The sequence below is a fragment of the Megalobrama amblycephala genome, linkage group LG15, assembly GCF_018812025.1.
Source record: "Megalobrama amblycephala isolate DHTTF-2021 linkage group LG15, ASM1881202v1, whole genome shotgun sequence".
Lineage (NCBI taxonomy): Eukaryota > Metazoa > Chordata > Actinopteri > Cypriniformes > Xenocyprididae > Megalobrama > Megalobrama amblycephala.
This window is the reverse complement of record NC_063058.1, coordinates 11,924,219-11,949,494: the sequence shown is the minus strand read 5'-3', so window position 1 is coordinate 11,949,494 and position 25,276 is coordinate 11,924,219. Positions and strand designations below refer to the sequence as shown.

At 37.2% G+C, this 25,276-nt stretch overlaps 1 protein-coding gene across 2 annotated transcripts; it reads right to left on the bottom strand.

Annotated features, from left to right (window-relative positions):
- Nucleotides 1-375: 375 nt before the first annotated feature.
- On the bottom strand, nucleotides 376-24,204 carry lamb4 (laminin, beta 4). 2 transcript variants are annotated; one of them, XM_048158145.1, is made up of 36 exons: nucleotides 23,979-24,204; nucleotides 23,786-23,874; nucleotides 20,912-20,959; nucleotides 19,136-19,293; nucleotides 15,952-16,087; nucleotides 15,779-15,852; nucleotides 15,476-15,664; nucleotides 13,732-13,795; nucleotides 12,838-13,052; nucleotides 12,102-12,222; nucleotides 11,750-11,938; nucleotides 11,450-11,605; nucleotides 10,867-10,979; nucleotides 10,694-10,773; nucleotides 10,470-10,602; nucleotides 8,793-9,053; nucleotides 8,523-8,708; nucleotides 8,316-8,425; nucleotides 7,928-8,048; nucleotides 7,650-7,827; nucleotides 7,414-7,557; nucleotides 6,807-7,038; nucleotides 6,564-6,721; nucleotides 6,176-6,400; nucleotides 5,616-5,833; nucleotides 5,429-5,525; nucleotides 4,992-5,346; nucleotides 4,263-4,420; nucleotides 3,919-4,118; nucleotides 3,652-3,837; nucleotides 3,324-3,468; nucleotides 1,996-2,203; nucleotides 1,745-1,880; nucleotides 1,281-1,451; nucleotides 939-1,092; nucleotides 376-835 (listed from the first exon to the last, which is right to left on the bottom strand). In XM_048158145.1, the coding sequence occupies exons 3-36, from the start codon at nucleotides 20,949-20,951 to the stop codon at nucleotides 696-698; spliced, it is 5,451 nt and encodes a 1,816-aa protein (XP_048014102.1). In that variant the 5' UTR covers nucleotides 20,952-20,959; nucleotides 23,786-23,874; nucleotides 23,979-24,204; the 3' UTR covers nucleotides 376-695. The 2 variants fall into 2 exon arrangements, with proteins under 2 accessions (XP_048014102.1, XP_048014101.1); XM_048158144.1 differs by having other exon boundaries at nucleotides 23,985-24,204.
- Between the last annotated feature and the right edge of the window lie 1,072 nt (nucleotides 24,205-25,276).

Here is a 25,276-nt window from a genome sequence, read left to right as displayed (position 1 = left end):
AAAACAATGAAAATACTTAAAAAGCATTTGAACTGCTTACTGTTGGAGGAAGCTTAGGAATATGCTTAAATAGTTCAGACTAAGCTAATTTGAAATGACAGAATTGAATTGATCAGTAATTGAATTTGTATATCTGATTCGTAAGTCTAATTCAAACATGAAATTCATGAGTCTTTTTGAACGATTCACTTCAAAACCTGGCTCAAAACCTGAATCATTGTCATTCTGAGGACAAGAATATGCTTTGTTGTCATTATTTTGTAGTACACATTCTTTTTAACTCATCTTATTCAATTCAACAAACTCATGACTTGAGTAAAATATGATTTGTTTTGCTGTGGCACTGTAGATTCATGCAGTGAAGGAAACAACAAGTACTTGTGTGACGTTTTATTTTTAATTTTACTCTTGCGTCCCCTAGTGGACAGTCAGGGTTATACATTCTCTATAAGACATTGCCAAACACAGGACTGGACCATAATTTACTAAAAATATACTAAAAAAATAAAGAAAAACAAAAGATTAATAAAACAGATCCAGGATATTACCAGAAGGCATTTCTGGTGCATGATGAGACCGCATTTATCCCTTAGTCCTGTTCAGAGGCAGTTTTGCACTGCATTGCCTTCAGCATTCTCCCATGGCAAACACTAAAATGCTTCCTCTAATTTTGAGGAAGGGAAGCCCTTGCAGGCTTAAGTGGAGCACAGACCGTATTTATCCACTTTGTCAACTATAAAGTTCTTCAAATCATCTGCCTCCTTCTGGAGTGCCTCTAAATCTTTCATCCTTTCCTCTTTTCTTTCATTTGCAACCAGAATCCTTTTCTCCAACTCTGAAACCCCAAGGATAAAGAAACATTTCACATATCAAACATATCAAAATCCATAAAACCATTAAATCCAGATGCATACTGCTCTGTTTTTATGATATTGTACCTTCAATGTTCTTCATTTTATCTTCCACATATTTAGCCAGCGTTTCTGCCTCCATTGTGATGTTCTTTAGACGTTCATTAGCTTCTTCATTAATATTCTGGTTGGTGCTATTCAGTTTTAATTTTTCAAACTGCTCTTTCAGTTCTTCGAGATCCTGTAAATGTAGAAAAGCAATCTACTCTTAACAGAACAGGTTACGGTTAACTTACTAGGAGCTAAATTAAGGCAGCTGTAGCATCTTTCCAGTTAATATGAGTATACTTTTAAACAGTAATGATGTTTGTACATCCAACATACTGCATATTTACATAATATACATGTACTTGTGGTTGTAAGACTTACTTTGTCGGCATCTTTGGCACTGGCGAGAGCTGCATTGGCAGCATCTTTGGCCTCCTTCCCCTGAGCCCTGTTCATCTCTGTCTTATTCTTCAAGGCCTCGATTTCATCCAGTAATTTTTTGGCGCGAGTCGAATTCAAATTATCCTCAATGTTTTTCAGTTTAGGTTCCGTCTATTTAACATTGATGAGAAAATATTGTTATAAAGCAGTATATTTGGGGTATATATACTAGTATATATCTCTCAAAGCAAAATAAATGAAAAAGTAATGAAATTATGAATTGTTATTAATTTTAAAGAGATCACACAAAAATAAAATGTTGTAGGACCACGTCTGATGTCATGATGTTTGGAAAAATTACACCATAATTTGACAAGACATTACATGAAGGTGAGTGAATAATGGCAGAATTACTTAAATTACTTAAACAATTCCTTAAATCGTTCAGCAAAATAAGCCATTACCTCATTAACTTTGCTACTGATAACATCATTGTTTTCTTTAGCCTTTTCCAGATCATTGGCTATCTTGTCATTGAGCTCTGCTGTATCAACAAGTGCTTTCTCTATCTCCCTCACATCGATTGCCTTGGTTCTGTTCCTGGTTATACAACAACCAAACAGGATTAGTAATGCTGGTGACCACAGGTTTAACTTTATAAAGCACACTGAAATAGTACAGCTGTGAGACATAGACTTCATTACTATAGCCTCACAAAATTTCTCTGGCCCTCTCCTTCAGGTTTTCAGCTATTTTGGCTTGTTTTTCCAAGTGTTCTAGATCATCGTTGAAGTCTGTGAAGTTTGCCAGGATCCCCTTGATGTTCTCAATCATGTCCTTGATCTCATCAGGGGACTTGGGCAGGTGAATGGACAACACAGCATTGGCCAGTTTCTCAATGTCCTCTGGCTTCACCATCTCATCTGTTAAGGTACAATACTCAAAAATTTGACATTTTACAATGTACATTTTACTTTACTGTAAATGTAAATTTAGTAGTTTCATCTTAAAATTCATTCTTCATATTAATCCCTCACGACACACCAAATCTATATGATTTGAAGACATTTGGCAGAATGAAGCACTTTATGTTTTTTTACTAGTTAACAATCAATCCCAAAGTATACTTGACCATCCGCATTCCACGACGGTCCGCACACTGTCGGTGTGACATAATTTTCATCATCAGGGGGGTCTGCGGAAACCCGCACACCCCGTTTGATGGTGCACGTACAACAGCGCATGTGAGAGTAACTTGAATGCATCTTTTTGCGCTTACAGCCAAAGAGTACACTTTGAAAGGCTTGCGCTCTCGACTTTTTTCTTTCTTTTTTATCTATAGCATTTGTTATATACCAACCTACACATTTAGAAACTATCTACAACATAGTTGTATCATAAATCTTTAGTGAAACATATTCCCTTATCAAACTATCTATTATAAATTCTACAACAAGTTAGTCAAAATTTACCACAACAAATGCAATAGAATGTGATAAATTCTAGTAAGGCCCTATTTACACCTGGTATTAAGATGCGTTTTGATCAATCGGATCACAAGTGGACGGCACTAAATACAGGTGTAAATGGGGTCTAAAATGTTTTGAGCTTGTCTACTTATGACCACTTTCAGAGGTAGTCGAAAAGCATTAGACCGGATTGCTTTCATAGTGTAAACACTCATATGGTTGAAAGTGTTCGAACAGCACAAAAGACCGCTTACTCTCTGGCTCCTGACCTAACATGTAAATATTATGGGAATAATGTCACGGAGGTAAAGTTTAATCGCAATATTGCCAAAATCCAATTATAATCACGTTATGAGGGTGCATGTAAATGCACTGATTGACACTAGTCACTGTCTACTTCTGTTGTATGAAAAAAGAAGCTTGGAGCTCTGCTTTTGTGCTCCACAAAATGAAGATTCTATCTGAGGTGTGTAGATGATGAAATAAGTGTGCAGTTTTTTTTTCCTGACTGGATATGATCAAAGACCAGGCTAGCTTTACCAGAAGCTACTAACTGATTTGTTAGGTGCAGTACCTCTTAGGTAGTTCTTAATCTTCTCTATGAGGTTCTTGGTGTCAGTCTTTTCCATCTCATATTTGTTCTTAGTCTGATTAATTTTATTCGTCAGGTTCTCTGCTTGATCTTTGATGTAATTAGTCAGTTTTGAGATGTTCATGAGCTGTAAATAGAAAAGAAAACAGAACAAGGCCTAAATTTTACATGTAAAAGATAAAGTTCCTCTGGATAGCCTAATATAGACACTTTGAACTACAAAGAAATATTCACTATGAAGTATATGCAATAAAAGATTATAAATATAAGTACACAAGAATAGGATGGTACTGGTACGTTTTTGACATGCCTTAGCATCATCTTCTTTGAGTTTACTTTGCAGAGCAGTGATGTTCATCTTGGTCATCTCTGCCAGTTTGGAGGCATCGAGGCTGGTGGGTAAACTCCCCGTACAGGCCGGCCCCCCGCATACCCCACACAAAGCTCCACCACATTTTGCTTTCTCACATTCTGTATCACCTGGAGCCCCACAGACCTACGGCAGAAGGTTTTGTCACTGTGATATACAGATTTATTTATTTTTCTTTATTCTCAAAACCCCAGTTTTACTCTTCACCTCCTTGTTGAGGTTGGCAACACTCAGAGCGTTTAGGTTCCTCTCCAGCTTATCCATTTCTCCTATGCGACACTTAGCAAGTTCCAATGTGACATTCTCTCTCGTCTTCCTGGAGGCTTCTAGAACCTTTTTAGCCGCTTCCACTTTCATCTCGCTGTCATTGAACTCATCATAGAGCTTTTTGATCTTATTTAAAATATCTGATATGAGACACAATAGTTGCATAGTAGCATGTTTAAAATCCAATCTGAAATGTTAAAATGATATTGTTCACAAGTGACCGTATAATTCAGTCATAACTTTTCATTGGTATTCTTGAGATTTAACACTTTTCAAACACAAACCTTTAGCTTTTACGTCTGTCACTGGAACCTCTTTTGTCTTCTCTCTGAGATTCCTCAACAGCCTATTGAACTCCAGGTGGATGTTGTCGATGTCAGTGTTGAGAAGTATGGTTGGATCAATAATGATTATTTTTGGGTCAATGGTCTCCATTTCATTCCTGAGGAGTGAGTAGAATACCGTGCAAGATATAAGCTTTCATTGTACAAGATTACTGCACACATTCCCTCCACTTGTACTAGACATAACCAGACAAGTCTGAATTATTCACTTATAAATATGTTTTTTGGGAGTTGCCAAAAAAGTATTCATTATAACAATTTCCTTTTTCATATTTTCTTTTCTGCATGTTTCTGCACATTGGTTGCACTGCATGACTTTGTTGGTTGCACCACTGGGCATGTTGACTTTAATTTGGCAGCAAGGGTTTTTCACAAATCTGTAATATTTTAACAAAATTACTCCACTGACTATTTTGTCTAGTTTGTTTCTTTAAAAAAATATTAAAGATTATGACTAATTTTATAAGGTTTTCTTTTTGACTTTGACCCCCCAAAAAATATCAATAATAATAAATTGAATAAATTTCAATTCAGAAATTAAAAACATGTTCATCAAGAAGTCATTAAGTATTTTTGAATAAATTAATAGATCTAAAATAAAATTAGCATTGTCACTGATCCAGAAATATTGTAGTATGTTAATTAAATTGTGTAAAGGCATTATAATACCTAATGCGTGCCAAGAGCTCCTCTAGTTTTTTAAGCTCATCCTGAGCGGTCATGTTAAGCAGACTCTGCAGCTTCTCCAACAAATCCTGTAAGCGTTGTAGATCAGGTCTAGGCCGAAAGTCTTCAGGGCAAGGTATCACAGTTTCTATCCTTTTAGTATCTAGTCTAACATCTGAGATGATTTTCTCCCAGAGGTGATAGCAGGCATGGCAGGGTTTGCAAGCAGGAAAGTTGGTGTCGTGACCCGGGGCGCAGTCATCACAGAAAGGGCCTGTCACCCCTGGCTTACACAAACACTCACCCGTGAAAGTGTCGCAAGCTGGAAAAATGGTGCCCTCCATGTTACAGTCACAAGCTGAAAGAAGGATGAGATCATTTTGTTGTAGTCAGCAGACAGTGACTTGGAAGAGAACAAAACTCTGCATATAATAGCTTACACATGCACTGTATATCTGGGTTTCCAAAGTGATTCGGCCCACACTCATCACATTTTCTGCCTCCATACTCTGGCTGGCAGAAACACTGGCCTGTGATCTGGGAGGACAAAAAATGAAGGTGCCCTTGTGATGAGAAATTTATTGTGAAAAGTGAATTTGTTATATTAACATAAGATACAGTATTAACCTTGTCACAGACGTAATCAAGAGCATGTTCTGGGTCACAGTTGCAGGGCTCGCACCCAGACTCCCCATCCAGGTTCCAGTATCCATCCTCACACTCATTACAAAGAGCTCCATTGACACCTGTGCGACATGGGCACTGGCCAGTTTCCTGGTCGCAGAAACAGGGGCTTCCAGCTGGACACTTTGTGTCATCTGTGCCCCTCTGGTCACAAGAGCACTCTAAGTATACAATAAAAAAGACATATGTTGTTTATGAAGGTGTTTCAGCATTTTGTCCCCCATAGAAACATTTTTTTTTACCCTATTTTGTAAATACATGTTATAAATCTTATTGTGAACGATTCATCCATGTAGATTTCTCTTGGGGGACGTATGCCAATCATTAAATCCACTTAAAACTCAACCTTCTACAATCAACTGCAAGCTCGCATTCATTTTTGGATGCAATGCATTAAGCATTTTAGGTGAATGTACCCTTTGAGGTAGCCTTTGAATATATGATCAATATTTGAGTCGTTAAAAAATTACGTTCTTGAGATTGAGAACTTTTTAAACCCATACCTTTGCAGTCTTGAGCGAGTGCATTGCCATAGTATCCGATTTTGCAGCTCTGACAGTGCGGCCCATCTGTGTTGTATAAGCAGCGCAAACACTCGCCAGTTACAGCATCACATGCATTACCATCTCGAGGATTAATGTTATTGTTGCAACAGCACTCCTCACATCGGCCACCTGGTAACCTTAAGTCACCGTAGTAACCAGGAGCACAGGAGTCGCAGTGTAGACCTGCAAGAGTAAGGGTAAGAGTTATAAAATAAATGTTTTTTTTGTTTTTTTTTACAGTGTTGTATCTTTACTTCCCTCACTGACTGTGTGTTACAACAAACAGGTAACTGGAAGACTCTTTGATAGTCTCGGAAATGTGGTGTATGCAAACTTGAACAAGGACCTGTATGTCCAGGCAGACATTCACAGTTTGTGGCTCCAGAGTATGGGTCATTGTTGCAGTAAATGGCAAAGAAGCGTCCACTTCCATTCATATCTGGACATAAGCATGGCTCACATGGCTGCCCAGAGACCGGGTCTCCAACATAACCATCTTTACACCTGGAACAGAAAAAGACCTTTAGCATCTAAATTGTAGTGATATTTATTTTAATTGAAACAATTTGATCTCAAAATCCTCTCTTGCCTTTCACAGTGGGGTCCCGTGGAGTGTTCCCTGCAGTTCAAACAGTCTCCAGTGATGGGGTCACAGATGTCAGCCAACCTGTTGCATTGGCAACGTCTGCACAGGGGAAACCCATAGTATCCAGGGTAACATTTATCACAGCGCCGGCCAGTTACTCCATCTCGACACGAGCACTGACCAGTTGTCTGGTCACACAGTTCAGCGGTAGAGCCAGACGGATCACAGTCACATGCTAGAAAGGTCAATGAAAATTAAGAATGTCCAAGATAAAAAAAAAAAAATGTAGCATATGTGCCATGTTCTTAGAAATGCATTGTTTTTATTAATTTCTTAAGAGTTTAAAATGTTTATTTTTAACATAAGTTTTAATTTAAATGATCTAAAACTATGAACTGAACCTGAATTATACCATGTCATAAAAGGTCAGAATATATGATATTTTAAGAGACTTATTGACATCAGGACAGTAGAACCACCTGGATATTTTTTACTTTATGCCCCCCAAAAATATTTGTTTAAAAATAATTTAAGTCAAATTATATCATGTCAAATTTGAAATATAGATTGTCACAATATGCCTGAGATGACATGAGAGAATATGGCTTACTTGAGCAGCCATTGGGTCCAAGTCCGTATGTCAAAGGAGCACAGGAATCACAGCAACGGCCAATAACGTTAGGTTTGCATTGACACTGTCCACCGAATTTACTGCATGATGAGCTAAATGCTCCAATGTGATGACAGTTGCAAGCTGTTGATTTATACACATACACATAGTATACATATAGTAACATGAAATTTAATCTTGTGTATATCAGTGGTGTACTTTAAAATGATACTCACACACTGCACCATTGTGAATAAAGGCAGACATGCTTCCAATAAGCTTCTCACATACTTCTGGGAGGGTTTGCTCTCCTGCCTGTGCTCCCAACTCAATACAGCGGTATTGCTGAAACTGAGCTAGATATGACTGTGAACAGAAGTTTGGGAGGGAGTCCACTTTGGGAATGAGGCCTACCTATGGTGAAAGTGAATAGTGCAAATACACTAAGCAAAAGGCAATTTGTTTAATTTTCTATTTCATAATTTCCATTTATTTTGATTGGTTGAAATCTTACAGAATCAATCAGGATATATGAGCTGGTCTCATAGCCGGCATTGTACTGCTTTCTAAAAGTAACGTCCACGTGGTATTGGTTACCATCATTGAGGCACACTGGAAGATCCAGAGTGGCTGTCCTGTATTGGAATAGTTAAATATAGTTAGATGAAGTAGAGTCCAAAACAATATTCGACTCCACCGACTGTCACTTCTAAAACACTTCAAAATGTCTTCTTTTCTATTGTGCAGAGGAAAGAATTTCATACATTTGGGACAATGTGAGGTTAAGTAAACAATTACAAAAGTTACATTTTTGGGTGAACTATATCCTTTGTAAATTATCACTCGACAGAAACTTAATAATATTTTGAAAATCATGCAAAAATAAATCCAACAAAAATCACCTTCCAGAGCCTGAAAGAGTAAACATTTTGTTGGATGGTTCTTTTGGACAACGTCCATCCCCTGATCCAAGTGATACAACATTCACAATAGCTGTCCAATCATCGGTGGACTGCAAAGATAAAGTTTACAATACATAAATGTGAAATGGACCAAAACATTTCAAACAAACGCTGATATTCAAATATTGATTGAAAGGACTGTCTGACCTCTGGTTCATAGCGGACAACTACATAGTAGTCAAGAGTTGCTGGTATATTGCTGACAGTAAATCTGAGTCCTGCCCCATCCTGAACTCTCACAAAACCCGGTCCAGTCCAAGTGACTGACCGATCAGAGACACGTTGTCGCAGGATGATCTGAAGAGGTGAGCCTGGTTCAAAGGGGATTGTCCTCTACATGGGAACAATTAAGTAAGACAAACACATTAAATTGTGTAGCATTATAACAGTTTGTTTATCTGTCATTTTAAGCATCACCTGGCCTTGTCTTCGTCTTCGTCTTCGCCGTTTCTCAGGCTTGACCAGCACAACCCTTCCATTACTGATCTTAAAGTCATAACCCCTTTGTCTGTAGTAGTGCTCACAGATGGGCAGGGTGACATGGGGGTTCATCGTTGGGGGTTCAGTTTCTTTATGAGGTGTTGGGGAAGGTTTCGGAGCCGGGGGACATAGAGGGAGCTTTGTTGGTCGTTCAGGTATGTAGACTGTAGTGGGCTGAATAAATGGAGAAACTGTCACCTGTGGAAGCAGAAAGTGGGAGCTGAAGTGCACAATTTGTTCTCTGTTAAAACATTTTTAAAATTTAAAAAAGATACATTTTTAAATTTAAAGATTTAAATATTGAATCTAACATTTAAATTTAAAGACAAAATATTTGGTGTAACAATGAAGTAAAAAGTAATAACATATTTCCTTATACCTTGAATACAAGTGCACACATCCATTTTCAAAAAAAGTTTGTAAATATATTTTTCAAGGTACAAATTTTTATTTAAATAACATGAATAAATCCCTAAAATAAAATTATGTTTTGGGATGTTGACCATTGACTTCTATTCATACGTATGCAAATGCAGAAGGCAGGAAATGCAACCTCGTGCGAATTTGGCTGTTTCAAATTTCAAGTTTGGTGAACTCTGCCCTGAGAATTTGCATCATGTGAAGACGTGTGACTGATATGTTGTGTCATGACCTATTAGCTGAATTAAAAGACTGCAAACTTTTTTTTTTGCAAACAGAGGACTGTAGTATATGTTGAATAATGTGTTTAAAAAAATGTCATATTGTGACCATTGCAGTGTCCATAGACATTTTGCATGCTCAAAGTCTAGTGCAGGGGTGGCTAACATCAGTCCTGGAGAGCCACAGTCCTGCAGAGTTCAGCTCCAACCCTAATCAAACACACCTGAACAAGCTAGTCAAGGTCTGAAGGGTTGCTAGAAAGCTATAGGCAGGTGAGTTTTTATCAGGTTTGGAGCTAAACTCTGCAGAACTGAGGGCCCGTCCACACGGAGACGAGTTTAGCTGTATTCGCAAAAAATTTTCATCCAGACGGATCCGGCATTTTAAGAAGGTGAAACCGCTATTTTTTGAAACCGGGTCCCAGAGTAGATAAATCTGAAAATGACGCCCTTGAGTTTTCATGTGTAGTCAATCCGTATATTTTGTGAAACGATGATCTCATCACCCTACGTGTCGACCCTAGTCAGACACCGCTAACAGCACAAAACAACAACAACAATAGCAGACGACATGCTTGTGTTCGTGCTGCATAAGCTACTGAGCCTATTAGCTTTACTAAAATAAAGCTTTATTTCTAAGCTTTACTAAAGTTTGTATACAGCGCACAAGGTTAATGCGCATGCAAGTCTTGTTCTCCGTTTTTATTGTATCTCTGTGGCAGAATTACAGCGCCACATACTGATCTGGCATGTATACTACATCGTTTTGATTTGGTTTCAGTGTTTTTTTGTGTATGCAGATATTTCTTGAGACGAGGGGGAAAAAAAGATTGGATAGGGAAAGCTCTGGCTTCGTGTGGATGTAGCCTGAGGCTCTCCAGGACCAGAGTTCGCCACACCTTGTTTAGTGTGACCTCAAATATAGAATATAAATTAGTAAAGAAATCATATCCAGCCAATCACAATCTCTCACCAGAGGTGCTGCGTTCTCAGCCTCATAGATATAGAAATCAAGAGGAGCCAGGAAATATCCAGGGGCTGGATCACTGCATTTGTTGCCCACCATGTTAGGCTTGCATTCACACTGGCCATCCACTGAGGAACATCTGAATATATATATGCACATACAGTCTTGTAAACAGTTAATCAGAGGTAAGTGGTTTGCTGCAGAGGTAAGTAGTTTGCTGAGAATCTTACTCAGTTCTCAGGGCCCCTCCAATGTCACAGTCGCAGGGTAAGCAGCCATAGACTGTGTTTCCCAGACCCCAGTAACCTGGCTAGGAAATTGGAAAACATAGTAAAACATTACAATTTTCAAGTGTAAATCATTAAGTTTACATGCTGTGGTCTGATGGAGCGGTTTAGCTCACCAGACACTGGTCACACTGTGGGCCGTAAGCAAAGTGTTCACAAATACACATTCCTGTGTTCTGATCACAAGGGTTGTCTGTGCGTATCGTTCCCATGAAATTACACCTGCACACTGAACATGTAAAAGTTAATGGAGAAAGGTTAGATAAACATTTAGTGAATTCAAAGACTTTTGGCTATTCAAAACTCCCGACCTTGTGATCTCACAACCCTGCTGAAAAATCCAGCATTGTTGGTCACCAAGTTTTACATGCTGGGACCAGTGTGATGGTTGCTGGTTCCTAGCATGGGAACTGGGAGTTCTGGTGGACCAGCTACACCAGATCAGTTTTGCTTGAGAACAGCATGACTATGCTGGTCTACAAGCTAGACCAGCACTACACCAGCTCTAACCAGCCTGGACCAATATGGAATTCATGCCGGTTTATTCTGGATTTTTCAGCAGGGATGGTAGACACTTGAGTAGACGGAAGTCCTGCTTAACTGGAAGTACGACTTTTAATAATTCCAACTCAGTTTTACACATTATTGAGTATGATATGACTCCTAAAAGTCCCATTTTGTGGGTGAATGAACACTTACACTGACAGCCACTAGGATCGTCCCGATTGAACCCATAGAACCCAAACTTGCAGCGGTCACAGCGCTCTCCTTCAACGTTCTGTTTACACACACATTGGCCAGTCACTGGATCACACAGACCACGGTCCACTGAGCCATCAGGATCACATTCACAAGCTGGACATAGTACAGAACAAAATAGAGATATTTTGGAAACCTTTAAGTAGCCTTTGTTACAGAATGGTTATTTTAGAGGACAACAATGAAAAACATTAGAACAGAAAAAAATTCTTAGCAAGTCTAGAGGATTTTTTCACTCACGTATACAAGCGTTGGGGTCATCCACAGAGCGTTGAGGGTCCTGGTAGTAATACGGCCCACACAGCTCACACTGAAATCCACCACGGTTGTTCCTGCAGTCATCACACACACCACCACTAATCCCACCAGTGGCCAGATAGCGTGCTAGGTCAAAGTGACACTTCTCTGAATGGCCATGGCAGTTACATCCTGAAACATTAAAGGAGGAGTTACATATGGCTTTTATTGTTATTTCCAATGTGTTTTAATGTGCATGCCTTTATTTTACATATTATTATCTCTTCCAAAATTTATTTAGAGCCAGAAGAGTGTCTTTTGTGGTTAAATCTATCAATTGTCTGAGTATGCTTACTTCTGCAAACATCGGAGTCTGTTTTTCCACCTGGCCTCCAGGGGGCATCATGGTAGAAGTCTTGACAGCACTCACAGTTGTTCCCTGCGGTGTTGTGTTGGCAAATACATCTACCGTGCACCTTGAGCAAAGACAGAGAGAGGTGAATATCAAAGGATCACAAAAAACAGACAATTATTATAAAGAACATACAATTTCTTTAAACTAAGCTACTAATTTAAGATTAAAAACAGGCTCTGATAACCGAAGAGCAAGACCTTTTATACTACACTGAAGCTTGGTAGCGATTATTGTTAACTGCTCTAAAACGCAAAAAAAAAAAAAAAAAAAAAAAAAAATATATATATATATATATATATATATATATATATATATACATACAATAAAAAAATTCCACAATTATAGAAATAACAGCATGAAACATTATGTAGACAAATTGTTGACTTACAGTAATATATAAAATTGATGTCCATGGTTGACAAAAATTTGAAAGAATTTGGATGAGAAATGTTTGAGTTCACATATACTTTTAATGACTGGCAATCTGAGCACAGCATGAGACATTAAGTTCTCTTTTCTGAATGTCTAAAGAAGACACATGAGAGACTATCTGGGGTCTAGAGAAAAGTAATGTCTCCATTAATCTTCATTTAATTTTATTGCCGTCCTGGAGAAACAGTTCAGACATTAAGGACATCTCGTATGTGATTTTTCTTTCTTGCAGGAGTATGCTCACCATGCCAGGCTCACTGAAGGTATCTCCACGTGTGCCATCCACGGGAACACACTGACTGGCATGGCCATTGCAGAAGCAGCTCCCCCGAACGACCATCTCATAGAGGGCATAATAGTACTTATCCTGTGGGTTCCTCCTCCGTCGTGTGAGCACCGTGTCACCCAGGGTGATCAAACGGGTAAAGTTTACTCGCAGGTTCGTCAGGGTAATTAGTTCTGAGGACCATAATAAATAACTGATATTTCAAGATATAACTGCACCATATCTGTTATTGGCCCATATTACAAATTTTTCACTTATTGGTATTGGGAGATATTGGATACTTAATTGTGCAGCTTATTTCCTCCATTTTTACATCTAGATTACCTTACTTACAGTTAATGTTTAAAAAAAAATTAATATTTTATTAATACTCTTAAATCTTTAGAAAATCTCAATGAATATGCATTTTTTAAACTGTATATTATAATGTTTTGACTTCTAAATTAATTTGTAGCATATAATTTTAGTTTTTCGTGTGTTATTTTTAATTTAAACAAAATAATATGAAATTTTAATATCGGCCATTTATCAATTATTGGCCATAACATAAATAATTATCGACATATCAATACGCAGAATTTTAATATCACTGCATCCCTAATTAATCTGGGTCCTGAAAAAAGCCCAGGTGAGAACCAATGAAACAGACTATGTTATGACATGTTTGAACAGTGTAAATATTCTTTACACTGAATTTTTAAAAGTGTCTAGTACACTATGAGCTCATCAACTAGATATCAAAGATATCAAGGCCTTTCAGTTGTTGGACATGCCTTTAGGCATCATCCTGGCTTGACATCTAAATTACTGTGTTATTTCTAAAACAAACAACACCTTCAATGAGACACAAACCTTGTATAGTAGGGTCGTATGGATCGTGGATGTCAAAAGTGGGATCCAAGGCTTTTAACACCACCTGGATGGAAAGCACAGTAAGAATTAACCTGAAATGTAAGTATGATAAATGCACAGTGTGCAGCATAAATGAGTACACCCCCTCTGAACAAATACAAAAGATGTATTTTCTTTATGATCACTAATACAATTCATGGAAAGATGGCAAAACTAAAATGTATTAAACATATACATAATATAATATATGTCATTAATAGCCATAAAAAGTAAATTAGTTGTGTTTAAATTAAGGATTGCAGAAATGAGTACACCCTTGTTTTAATTCAACAAATGTATAATATTCTAGTACTTAGTATGCCCTCCATAATTTTGAATATACTGCTCTGACCCTTCTTGGCACAGAGTATACAAGTTCATGACAAATTGTCACATCTGTCCTGTTTAACTCCTGGATGATGAGCTCCTTAAATGCCCTGATCTTTAATGGGGAGTGTTGCTCAACTCGTCTCTACAGAATCCCCCACATGTGCTCAAGAGTGTTAAGATTGAGTTCAATACATGTCCACAGAAGGTTCTTCACCTTGGGAAAATGCATATCCTCATTGTCACGTGGAAACAATGCAGGGAATGAGGAAAGGGTAACATCTTCTGTTTCAAGTTTGCGTACTAAATTACACAGTGGTGTGGGAATTCATGACAGCGTTGATAAAGCACAACTCCCTCACACCTTCAGCACTCATACATCCCTATATAAGAGCTTTACTACCACTTAACTTTACTGTGGGAACCAGGCACTTCTCACTGTACTCCTCCTCTAGCAACACCATAACATTTTGGATGCTGTTAGATCCAAAATTACTGATTTGGTGTCATGAGACCAGAGTATTGATTCCCAGAATCTATATTTTTTTTAAATATGGGCTTTTGAAATTGCTAACTGACTTTTTTGTGCTTTGGCTACAGTAGGTAGCTCCAGTGAGAACAACAACCATGCATGTCATTTCTGCAGGCTGCATCTTACTCTATGAGAAAAACAGTCACTCTTTTCATAGCTTTTGCTGGCTCTGAGACACTCGCTTGGTATTTGTCCTGCTCTTTGTCTAGCAAAAAAATCCCTCATCACTAAATGAAAGCTTAAAATGAAGGCCTGATTATTTCAGTGGTCTTGTCACAAGTCCATTGTTTTTGACTTTCTGTTACGTTTGTTATATTTTCACACTTAAAACAATGATTTGGTAATCCTCTTGTACCACTGTCCTTTTTTGTGCTAAAAAATAAGTCTCCTGACAGTTTTCTCCCGAGTAGTTCCATTGTTGTTAGCATTAAGTCTGAGAATGATTCAGTAGGCTATATAATGCTTTTAATTGTCAAGAAATTACTTCTCTTTAAATGTTTTGGTTCAACATACTTACCTGTTGATCAAACATTGCCTTAAACTTACACCAGAAAAAAAAAATTGTTTTATTTAGTAACTTTAAGGAGCGTGTACTCATTTTTGCTACACAATATTTTGTCACATTGATAAGAAAATCTTATTTTCCTGAATAATTTTGACATGCTTCTTTGACAATTGATTAAGCAGACTTGCTGGAACATTATATCTCTAAAGAACCCTAACATGTCTTCTAAGTAATTGAATAATTGCTGACTTTCAGAAGTTTCAGAGGGGGTGTACTCATTTATGCTGTGCACTGTAAGTAATGGAAGAGTTTGGATTATTTCAGGATTGCTCTGAGATTACCTCTCCATCGGTGGATGGCTCTGCCCCAGAGTAGCGTCTGTCACATATGAGGTCATCAATACTGTCTGCTGGCTCCTCAGAAATGCCGGGGAATGAGTTGGCACAGTCCTCCGCGAAATAACGGAAAACCTTCCAGGTTCTCCCGAAGTCTTTTGACCTCTCGACCAACATGGCAGCAGGACGGAAACTCTGTTTGAGAGCATGTTATCAAATAGTTTGCTCAATCACATGTGAAATATTAATTAATTAATTAAAATTAATTGAATAAGATGCCATTAATTGAATGGGATGATGTGAATGTACCTTGAATGTCAATATCAAATGACTAAACTGAAACATTGATTCCAAATCCAACCGAATGCTGACTTCATGCACACCTGAGATTTTGAAATAAAGCTAAATTAAGTCTAAATTTGTAATACCAGCAGAATTTAATGACAAAGTGTCCATTCAGTTCATGCAAAAATGTTACGCACCATTCTCAGACTGCCACCAGCTCATCTTACGTTCAGGTTGGAAGGTTGTGATGATGTTTTCTATGCGGTGGCTGTTGGGATTGTGGTGGAGATTGTAGGGGCTCCTGGAGTCACAGGTGAAGCACTTGCGTTCATTCTGAGTTTTGAGATACAGGGTAAAAGTGTCTATCAAATGGCAATATGTAACCATTTTAGTGTTGAGCAATGAAAATTAAGTGGTTGTTCACCAATTTTCTGTAGGGATTTTAACAGTTATGGCTGGTCAATAAGCTGAACTCGGGAACCGAATCAGATTCATAAATTAATAATTCAGGGGTGCGTTTCTTGTACAACAATGTAACTCGCTGTTCAACTACAATAATACGATGCGTCAACGGAGAAATTAACAAGATAGTCACAACTATTTCCCAAAACCTTAGTAACTTTGTTGCACATCTGTTGTTTGAACCACGTTGGTTCAAAAATATAATTAATGACGTCAAGCAGGTGGTGACATTTTGTATATAAACCGATCAGACATAATATTATGACCACCTTCCTAATATCGTGTTGGTCCCCCTTTTGCTGCCAAAACAGCCCTGACCTGTCGAGGCATGGAATCCACTAGACCCCTGAAGGTGTGCTGTGGTGTCTGGCACCAAGATGTTAGCAGCAGATCCTTTAAGTCCTGTAAGCTGAGAGGTGGGGCCTCCATGGATCGGACTTGTTTGTTCAACACATCCCACAGATGCTCGATTGGATTGAGATCTGGGGAATTTAGAATCCAATTCAACACCTCAAAACACTGAAACAAAAGCTTTGTGACAGGGAGCATTATCCTGCTGAAAGGAGGCCACAGCCACCAGGGAATACCGTTTCCATGAAAGGGTGTACATGGTCTGCAACAATGCTTAGGTAGGTGGTACGTGTCAAAGTAACACCCACATGGATGGCAGGACCCAAGGTTTCCCAGCAGAACATTGCCCAAAGCATCACACTGCCTCTGTCGGCTTGCCATCTTCCCATAGTCCATCTTGGTGCCATGTGATCCCCAGGAAAGTGACACACCCAACAATGAAAGTAAAAGAAAATGTGATTCATCAGACCAGGCCACCCTCTTCCATTGCTCTGTGGTCATTTCTGATGCTCACATGCCCACTGTTGGTGCTTTCAGTGGTGGACAGGGGTCAGCATGACTGGTCTGCGGCTCTGCAGCCCCATACGCAACAAACTGTGATGCACTGTGTATTCGGACACCTTTCTATCAGAACCAGCATTAACTTCTTGAGAAATTTGAGCTACAGTAGCTCATCTGTTTGATCACACGGGCCACGTGCATCAATGAGCCTTCACCCTGTCACCGGTTCACCACTATTCCTTCCTTGGACCACTTTTGATACTGACCACTGCAGAACGGGAACACCCCACATGAGCTGCAGTTTTGGAGATGCTCTGACCCAGTCGTCTAGCCATCACAATTTGGCCCTTGTCAAACTCCTTATGCTTGCCCATTTTTCCTGCTTCTAACACATCAACTTCAACACATCAACTAATCAGTGAACATCACTGATAATTTGTTATTCACTGCACCTGTCAGTGGTCATAATGTTATGCCTGATTGGTGTATATGGAATGAAATATATATATTGTACCGGATGTTAGCTTGCTTATTTTGCTCAATGGCATGATTAAGTCCACATGCCATACTAACAAGAACCTATGCTTCTAACCACAGTTCGAGAGCTGTAGGTGCAATCATACAACTTTGCAATGATTTTTGGGAATGTTTGTTGGAACTATGGTTTTGGGAAACAGATTCATTGAAATGTGTTGGTAAACAACAGAACTTGGATAATGTTGGATAATGATGCTTGTGGAAAAACGTACCCAGATAAGTTTGTAAACAGGATCAACTGATTCATTGAAAAGATCTGATCTGAAACAGGACATGACTACTTCTCTTATGAGTTTGCCAAGGAGAGTAAGGGCGAATGGCAAGATTTTCGATGATTAACGACTTACAATTCAAATTATTCTTTACACAAAACCAATGAAAGAAGAAAGACTTGGAATATAGTGCATACAGTCTTTTAGACTACTTTTATGGGGTTTCTTTGGAGCTTGACAACCGCAGTCCTCATTCACTTTCATTATATTGGAAAGACCCACCAGGATGTTCTTCAGAAAAAAAAATCACCTTTTGTGTTCCATGGAAGAAAGAAACTTCTACGGGTTTGAAGCAACATGAGAAAATGAACATTTTCCAAGTGAACTATTCTTCTGTATGAAGTTTCAAGTAAACTTCATACAGCGGGGAGTAAGTCGCAGAAGCTCCTGCAGTAATGTATTATTCTATGTAATTAGTGTCTCCTGGCAAAAATTCAGAAGCATTTCCTGAAGAAAGGCAGAATATAGTAGGGACAATGAGGGCGGATATGCAGGGGGCACGTCTTAGTTTTGGGCATGTATGAACAAGTGCTGTCCATCACATCAATAATCTCATTTTAACACCTGAGAAACCAATCGAAATGCATTCAGTGTTTTTGCAGATTCCTTTTATTTATACTGCCTGTTATTGGAAGCACCATTGCGGTTCGCTCTTCAAGTCAAGAAAAGTAGTGTAAATATACAAAATGAGTGCTAAACGACACACCCACATACCAGCTTTATCACCTGTATAGACAGAGCCGGGGGTGTGGGGTGGGAGGAAAGTGGAAAATGGAAACAGGCATAAATTAGTCTTGTGGCAGTGAAGAGGTAATGACCTATACGACAGCTGAGGAAGGCACATCAGAACTTGTCTGTAGTATGTATTACCCAAAGGGTTGGCCAGAGTGCTGTCAATCCACACTGAAAAAAGGGGAAAAAGCATGCCATCTCTTTTATCTCAGTGTGGGTGCTGAAAAGGGACCATTTTGGAATGGAACTGTATCCTGGGTAGTTTGGATTGGGAAGATGTTATGCAAATATGTCTGAGGAAAAAAAAGGGCTTCACTGTAATTGGATTCCTGAGGGAAATATAATTGCTTGAGGACTTGGGAATTTACAACCTTGAATATTTATATTTTTTTCAAGTATTTTTCCAAGAAACTCTTCAAATGTACTTTCATTTCTGGTTTAATACTCTGAAGACATACATTTTTTAAAACACATGCCCCTTACTGACATTCAAACCCTTTGAAGTGTTGCAATTTTTACAACTGACCTCCAGGTATCCCAGGATACAATAGTTTTGTGGTCTGTAGAGGCCACAGGTTGAAGAAGCAGTGAGTTGGGCGGCACGACCCACCATGAGGTCACCGAGGTTAGGATAACATGAATTCCCCACACATTGGTCCTGGAGGCGGACTGGAGCTGATATCACTAAAAATCATAAATGCATGGTTATTTCAGGTTTCACATTAACTAAACCTCAAGTAATAAAGTTAGCTGTATATTGATGACTCATCCTGTACTACAAATTTCTGTCCAATCAAATGCTATCTAGACTCAGAATGCCCCTCCCCTTAAATAGTCCATGTATGTTGGACTACTCTTTTAGTCCATGTATGCACGCTTTGATGACCTCTCAATTGCTCAGGGTCGTATACAAATATTTGTCCAATAAAACCTCTCAAGTCTGAGAACGTTCCCGCCCCTAATACCACCCGCAACCAACAACTACACAATAGCAAATCATTTATTTTGTAGTGAAGGGAGAAACAAAGCTTTATAAAACTCCAAAATAGATTGAACAAATTGCTTTGTAAAATGATTCACGGTTTCAAAAAACAGTCAAAAAAGGTGGAGATACCTGTTGGCCAAGACACGGTAAATGACATTTAAAATAACAATTAACTATAATTATAATATTTATATTACACACATATGTATTAAAAATAATTAATGAGAGTGAGCCTACATTATAAAACTGACCTAAGATCAGTTCAAACCATTAGATACTGTACTGGTTCATGTGTTCACCAGATCACAGACATCTAGCGTCAACTATAGGAATTCTGAAACAGCGTGACGTAACAAAGCCTCGTTTGCTGAAATCTCGTGACTTGGAGAGTTTGATATGTGCGAACCATTTTTTGATACAAAAGATTTGTAAATATTTCAAAGCTTCAAGAAGCAGGGTTTAGAAAAAGTCCCCATCTTCTTAGTTTGATAGCACTGTAAAAAAAGAATTGTTGGTTTAACTTAAAAAGTAAGTTTTCTGGTTGCCTTAACATTTTGAGTTCATTGAAATTAAAAATTTGAGTTAATACAATGAAGGCGATTGGTTTAATCAACAGAAACTAAAAATATTGTGTTATCTGAACCACATTAATTATCTAAGTTGATTTGACAAAAGAAAAAATTTTGTGATGAATCATGAAAATATTTTTTTACAGTGTGAGGTAATGATGTATTTTTGTAGGCCAGTGCAGACAATATAGCATCACCCTGGTTCATTCAACAAAAACCCAATAGGATTTTTCCATTGGATTATTGCACAAAATTAGCCTACAAAAATATGTAAATGCTACAGCACTCAATCCATGTAATCATATACATAATTATAATACATATATTAATTATAAATTATTACATAAGAATATAATCCCATTTGTTTCTCTCTAGAAACTAGACTGCAGCTTAATTTGCAGCTTAAAAATAATTATTGTCTTAAGTTACCTTACTAAGTTTCAATAAAAAAGCAACACTTGAAAGACAAAAAATGTACATGTAAAACCAAACAAGTATGAACCAGAATAATTGCTAAACTGAGTGACAGTGATTTGTTCAAATTGGCTTTGCTACAAAAACTAAAGAAATATGTTGAAAAATATATAACACAACTTGTGCATGTTAGAGGATTCAAGTGTCAACAAGTGGGGGGAGAAAAAAAATTTCAATCCAAGGGTGGCAAGTGATCACATGTTTCCTATGATTGGGCTCATAGGGTAATTTCACTGTCAGCTTCCAGCAATGTCAAAGACATGAGCAGACTTACAGAGAAGCAGGAACGCTGATGTCTCCAATCGGATCTGCATAGCTGGACCTATAGGAGAGATGGGTGCATGAGGGGAGAGAAAGGATGGATGAATGAATGGAGGAGGGGGAATGTGATACAAAATCAATGAGAGAAATATGTCACAATAAACACAGCCCTTGCCCCAAGGTTTACTACTGGTTTAATTAAAGCAAGGTGTCAAAATGTTTTTCTCATTGAGAAAAATTATTTTCATGATTTGTTTATCACATTTTTTTCTTATATAATTTATGTGGTTCAGATAACATATTTTGAGTTTCTGTTGATTAAACCAATCGCCTTCATTCTATTAACTCAAATTTTTAATTTCAATGAACTCAGGTAGCTTACTTTTTTAAGTTAAACCAACAATTTTTTTTTTTTTTTTTTTTTTACATTGTAGTTATTTATCTATGAGAGTTAATTATATTTTCAATAGAAAACATATTTGAAAATATATGCATTATTCATTTATAGATATTTATATTTTTATTCATCAAATAAATTTTGTAGGATTCTAAAATGTGGCATATAAATAAATAAATAAACTAAAACTACTAAAAAGTATAAAAAGTAAAGGTGAAATGTGTAAATGTTAGCGGCATCTAGCGGTGAGGTTGCAACCAACGGAGCTCACCCCCCTTTCGGAAAAGCTACGGTGGCCGTCTGGCGGACACAAGACAAAGATGTCGTCGTCTGAGACAGCAGAGAGTACATTAGCCATTAGCCAGAACGGTCTCTGCTTCTAATAAACCAGATGACTAACTACTACTACTCCATGCATATTCAACTTAGTGCAAACTGCCTCTAAAAACACGAACGATTTAGAAAAACAACAACATAGTGAATAAACGTGCTCTGTAGAGCAGTTTGTCCGTTTAGGGTTGCTGCAGAAAAATGCGGGTGCAAAATGACGACTTGACATGGAGGGGGGACCCGCGGTGAATGCGATAGAAATGGCTCATTCTAAGGTAATAAAAACATAATGGTTCATTATGTAAGGTCTTTATGTACCACTGAAAACACAGTTAAGTATATTATATTGCATTTCTGTCAATAGATCCTCCTGAAAAAATACACATTGCACCATTAAATAAAAATCTAAATTGCTTGTAGTGAAAATAAAATAAATGTGTCATCTTTAATCAGACAGTAAGTAAAATTAATGAATAAATAAATAATACATTTATTTTAAGGACATTTTGTTACGTTTGTTATGATAAACAATTTTTGTCCACTCGTCCATGTCTGTTATGAAATCTAGGTCCTGAAGTAAAACCATTTCAACCATTGACTATAGTAGTGTGAGCATGTAGCATGTAATTTGATCATATTTCTGTAGAGTCTGTCAGTATATCTATGACACAGAGCAGACTGAACTTCATTCAAGAAAAGCCACAATGTATTTTTTTATGGCCCCGGAACTTATAGGTGGGCTTCTGTTTAAGTCTTGTGTGTGACGAAACAGCAATTTAAAACATGCAACAACAACATGCTCATTCAAGTAATAGTTTGTTTTTAGGCAATGCAACACAGCAGCTCCTGCAGCTACAGAAAAAAAGAGAAACTGAGTATTTATGTAATTGCAGTGCAACTAAGTCCTGCCATAGTAGATGGTGCTGCATTAAAGTCAATCACATTGTGCTCAAATTTACAGGGCAGTTTATCCCTCATTAAAAATATTATTAGTCATGTATATATTTTAATACATATTTTTTGTTTGTTTTTTTAGTTTGCATAGCAACCAAAAGTGATGTGTGAAGAGGATATTTGTTTTTAATGACTCTATAAGTTCAATCATCAAAATATGAGGAGAATATTTTATATTTTATTAAGATTTTAAATATGAGGGAAGAAAAAAACATTAAACTTGGTTAAGGTATTTATCTGAATAAAAAAAAGATAACCTACAGCTACAGGTTTTCTTTTACTATGAAAAAAAAAAAACAGAAAAACAAAAAGCTCATAGAAAATATTATTAATATTTCATTGGTTCTCTCTTGTTTTTGCATGTTAAAAATTTCTTTGTATGACAGCCTGGCCAACAATGATTTCCGCACATTATTTTGTTTTGTTTATCATAATAAAACAATTGACTACAAGCTAAACTACAGTATGCTACAGTAAATTTTCCTATAGGCCAGACATAACTTTCAGTCGTTACAGTATTTTGTAGAATTTTTAAAAGTAAGAACTAAATTACTGTATTACAAGTACAAAAAAAAAAAATTGGTTACTAAAACATGAAACAAACTATAAATAAAACTAAATAAAATAAAAAATAAAAAGGTTCCTTAACATTAAACTACAATGTAACTAAAAATGCAATAAAATAAATGCTAAAATAAAAGTTGCTAACATAAAAAATTGCCTGTTAAAAATTCTAATGATGTTAATTAACAATAAAATAAGTAAGGTTGTCAATTGTTATGTTCTCTTTCTCTCTCCCACACATAAAGATAAAATATACTGAATTTATCTGATTATTTTAATTGCAAACCAGTAAAAAAAATACTCAAAACACATTTTTAATATGGAACAAAATACTCGTGTACATACAGAATCCAGGATTATTATAGTTAACTAAAACTAAAACCATATCTGCAACCATATTTTGTTGCTTTAAATAAAATACAATTTAGTTTAACTTGATATACTTAAATAACTACAACTACAATAAAAATTAATTAAAAAACAGACTTTAAAAAAGAGCTTGAAAATAACTAAAATGAAAGTGGAAAATATAAAAATAGTATTTTTGAATGATACTAAAATAACAGTGCATCCCACAACAGTTACATAAACTAAACCAAGAAATCATTACATCAGCTATGACAGAATATTTTCTACACATACCTTAGCAGATATGAAGACAAATAGCATGTGGTTGGGGACTTGACTGAACAGCTTCGACTTCTACCAAAGATCCATCATAGTCCGATATTCTATAGAGAACAATTCAAAGCACTGACTCAAAGTTTGCACATCATTGTATTACTCTTAATATTGCAGCACAAAAATGACTTGACAATTCCACAATCTCACTTACACTCACCAGAATGTAGAGTTTGAAGTTCATTAGACAGGGTCTTCTTCTGATAATCTCAGTATGTTGTGGTCTTGGGCTTGTGGGGCGCGTTCCTGTAGCTGCCAGCCATGGATTGTGCGGTAATAACTCTGAAAGTTGAAGCTTGTAAAGACACACCTGAGCTCCTGTGAGTGTGTGTGTGTGAGAAGGAAGAAAAGCCCCAAGGCTGTGTGAGAAAAAAGGGATTATGTTGCATTGAAAACTGATTTATGCTTGTCATGTACAGAATACAGCATTCTGTATGAGGTGGAATGATGGGTAGATTCATTGCTGGACACTCTCTCTTCACATCAGAGCACAGAAATGTGTTTGACAAGAAGCTGAATCTGAAGCAACACGAGTTTACTTGCTTAGATTAAATGCTTTACTGCTTTAGAAGGTGTGTCTACTAACAATGCATTTCTTCTGAAGAATGCAATGAATGTTTTGTAATATACTGAATCATACAGGCTAGTGAGAACTTTACGAAGGCGGGACATCACCCAAGAATCATTGTAAAAAACATTCACTGAGAAGAACAAAGCAAATGCTTTAGATAAAATGCTCAGTGGTCTAGTATAGATGTAAAGTTTTCATTTAGCTTAATATATACAACAAATTTATACAGTATTGGCCAAATGTGATGTCCGGAGTGTCAGGTTTATGTTTGACTGTGTTTTAGGGGCCGTTTACAGGACACCATTTTATGCAACACATGCTCATTTGAAAAACGTACTTGTGTCCACATTTTTTCAAAACGCAAAATACATACCAATACGCAGTTTCTAACAGAAATGAACACAACAGACAGTGATACAGCAAGCACTTTTAATCGTTCTCACACTCAATTATGATTACAGGCCCAGATTATGGATTAATAAAGACTTCACGTGGCTCCTTACACAATTATGTTCTGACCTCAAAACACGTTTTACCATTTGTAAACGAATATATTTTGGAGTTTGCATCACTTAACTAGCTCCATGTTCAGTTTTTCTGACGTAATAAGCTTGCTCGGTAGTTCAGCTGGTACAGAATTGTACTTGCGATGCAAAGAGTTCGGGTACGAATAAAGTGAAAGACGAGTCACGGTAAAAGAGCTCAAACAACAGTTCAAAAACATGCTAAAATGCCATGGTTACGATTGCCTTTTTATGTCACATTTGCTTTTGTTAACACTATCGGGTAGGTTTAGAGTGTAGGTGTACGTTATTAAATGTGATAGAGCATATAAGCTTTTAGCGCCACTCACTGGACATTTCAATCCAAAAAATAATAAA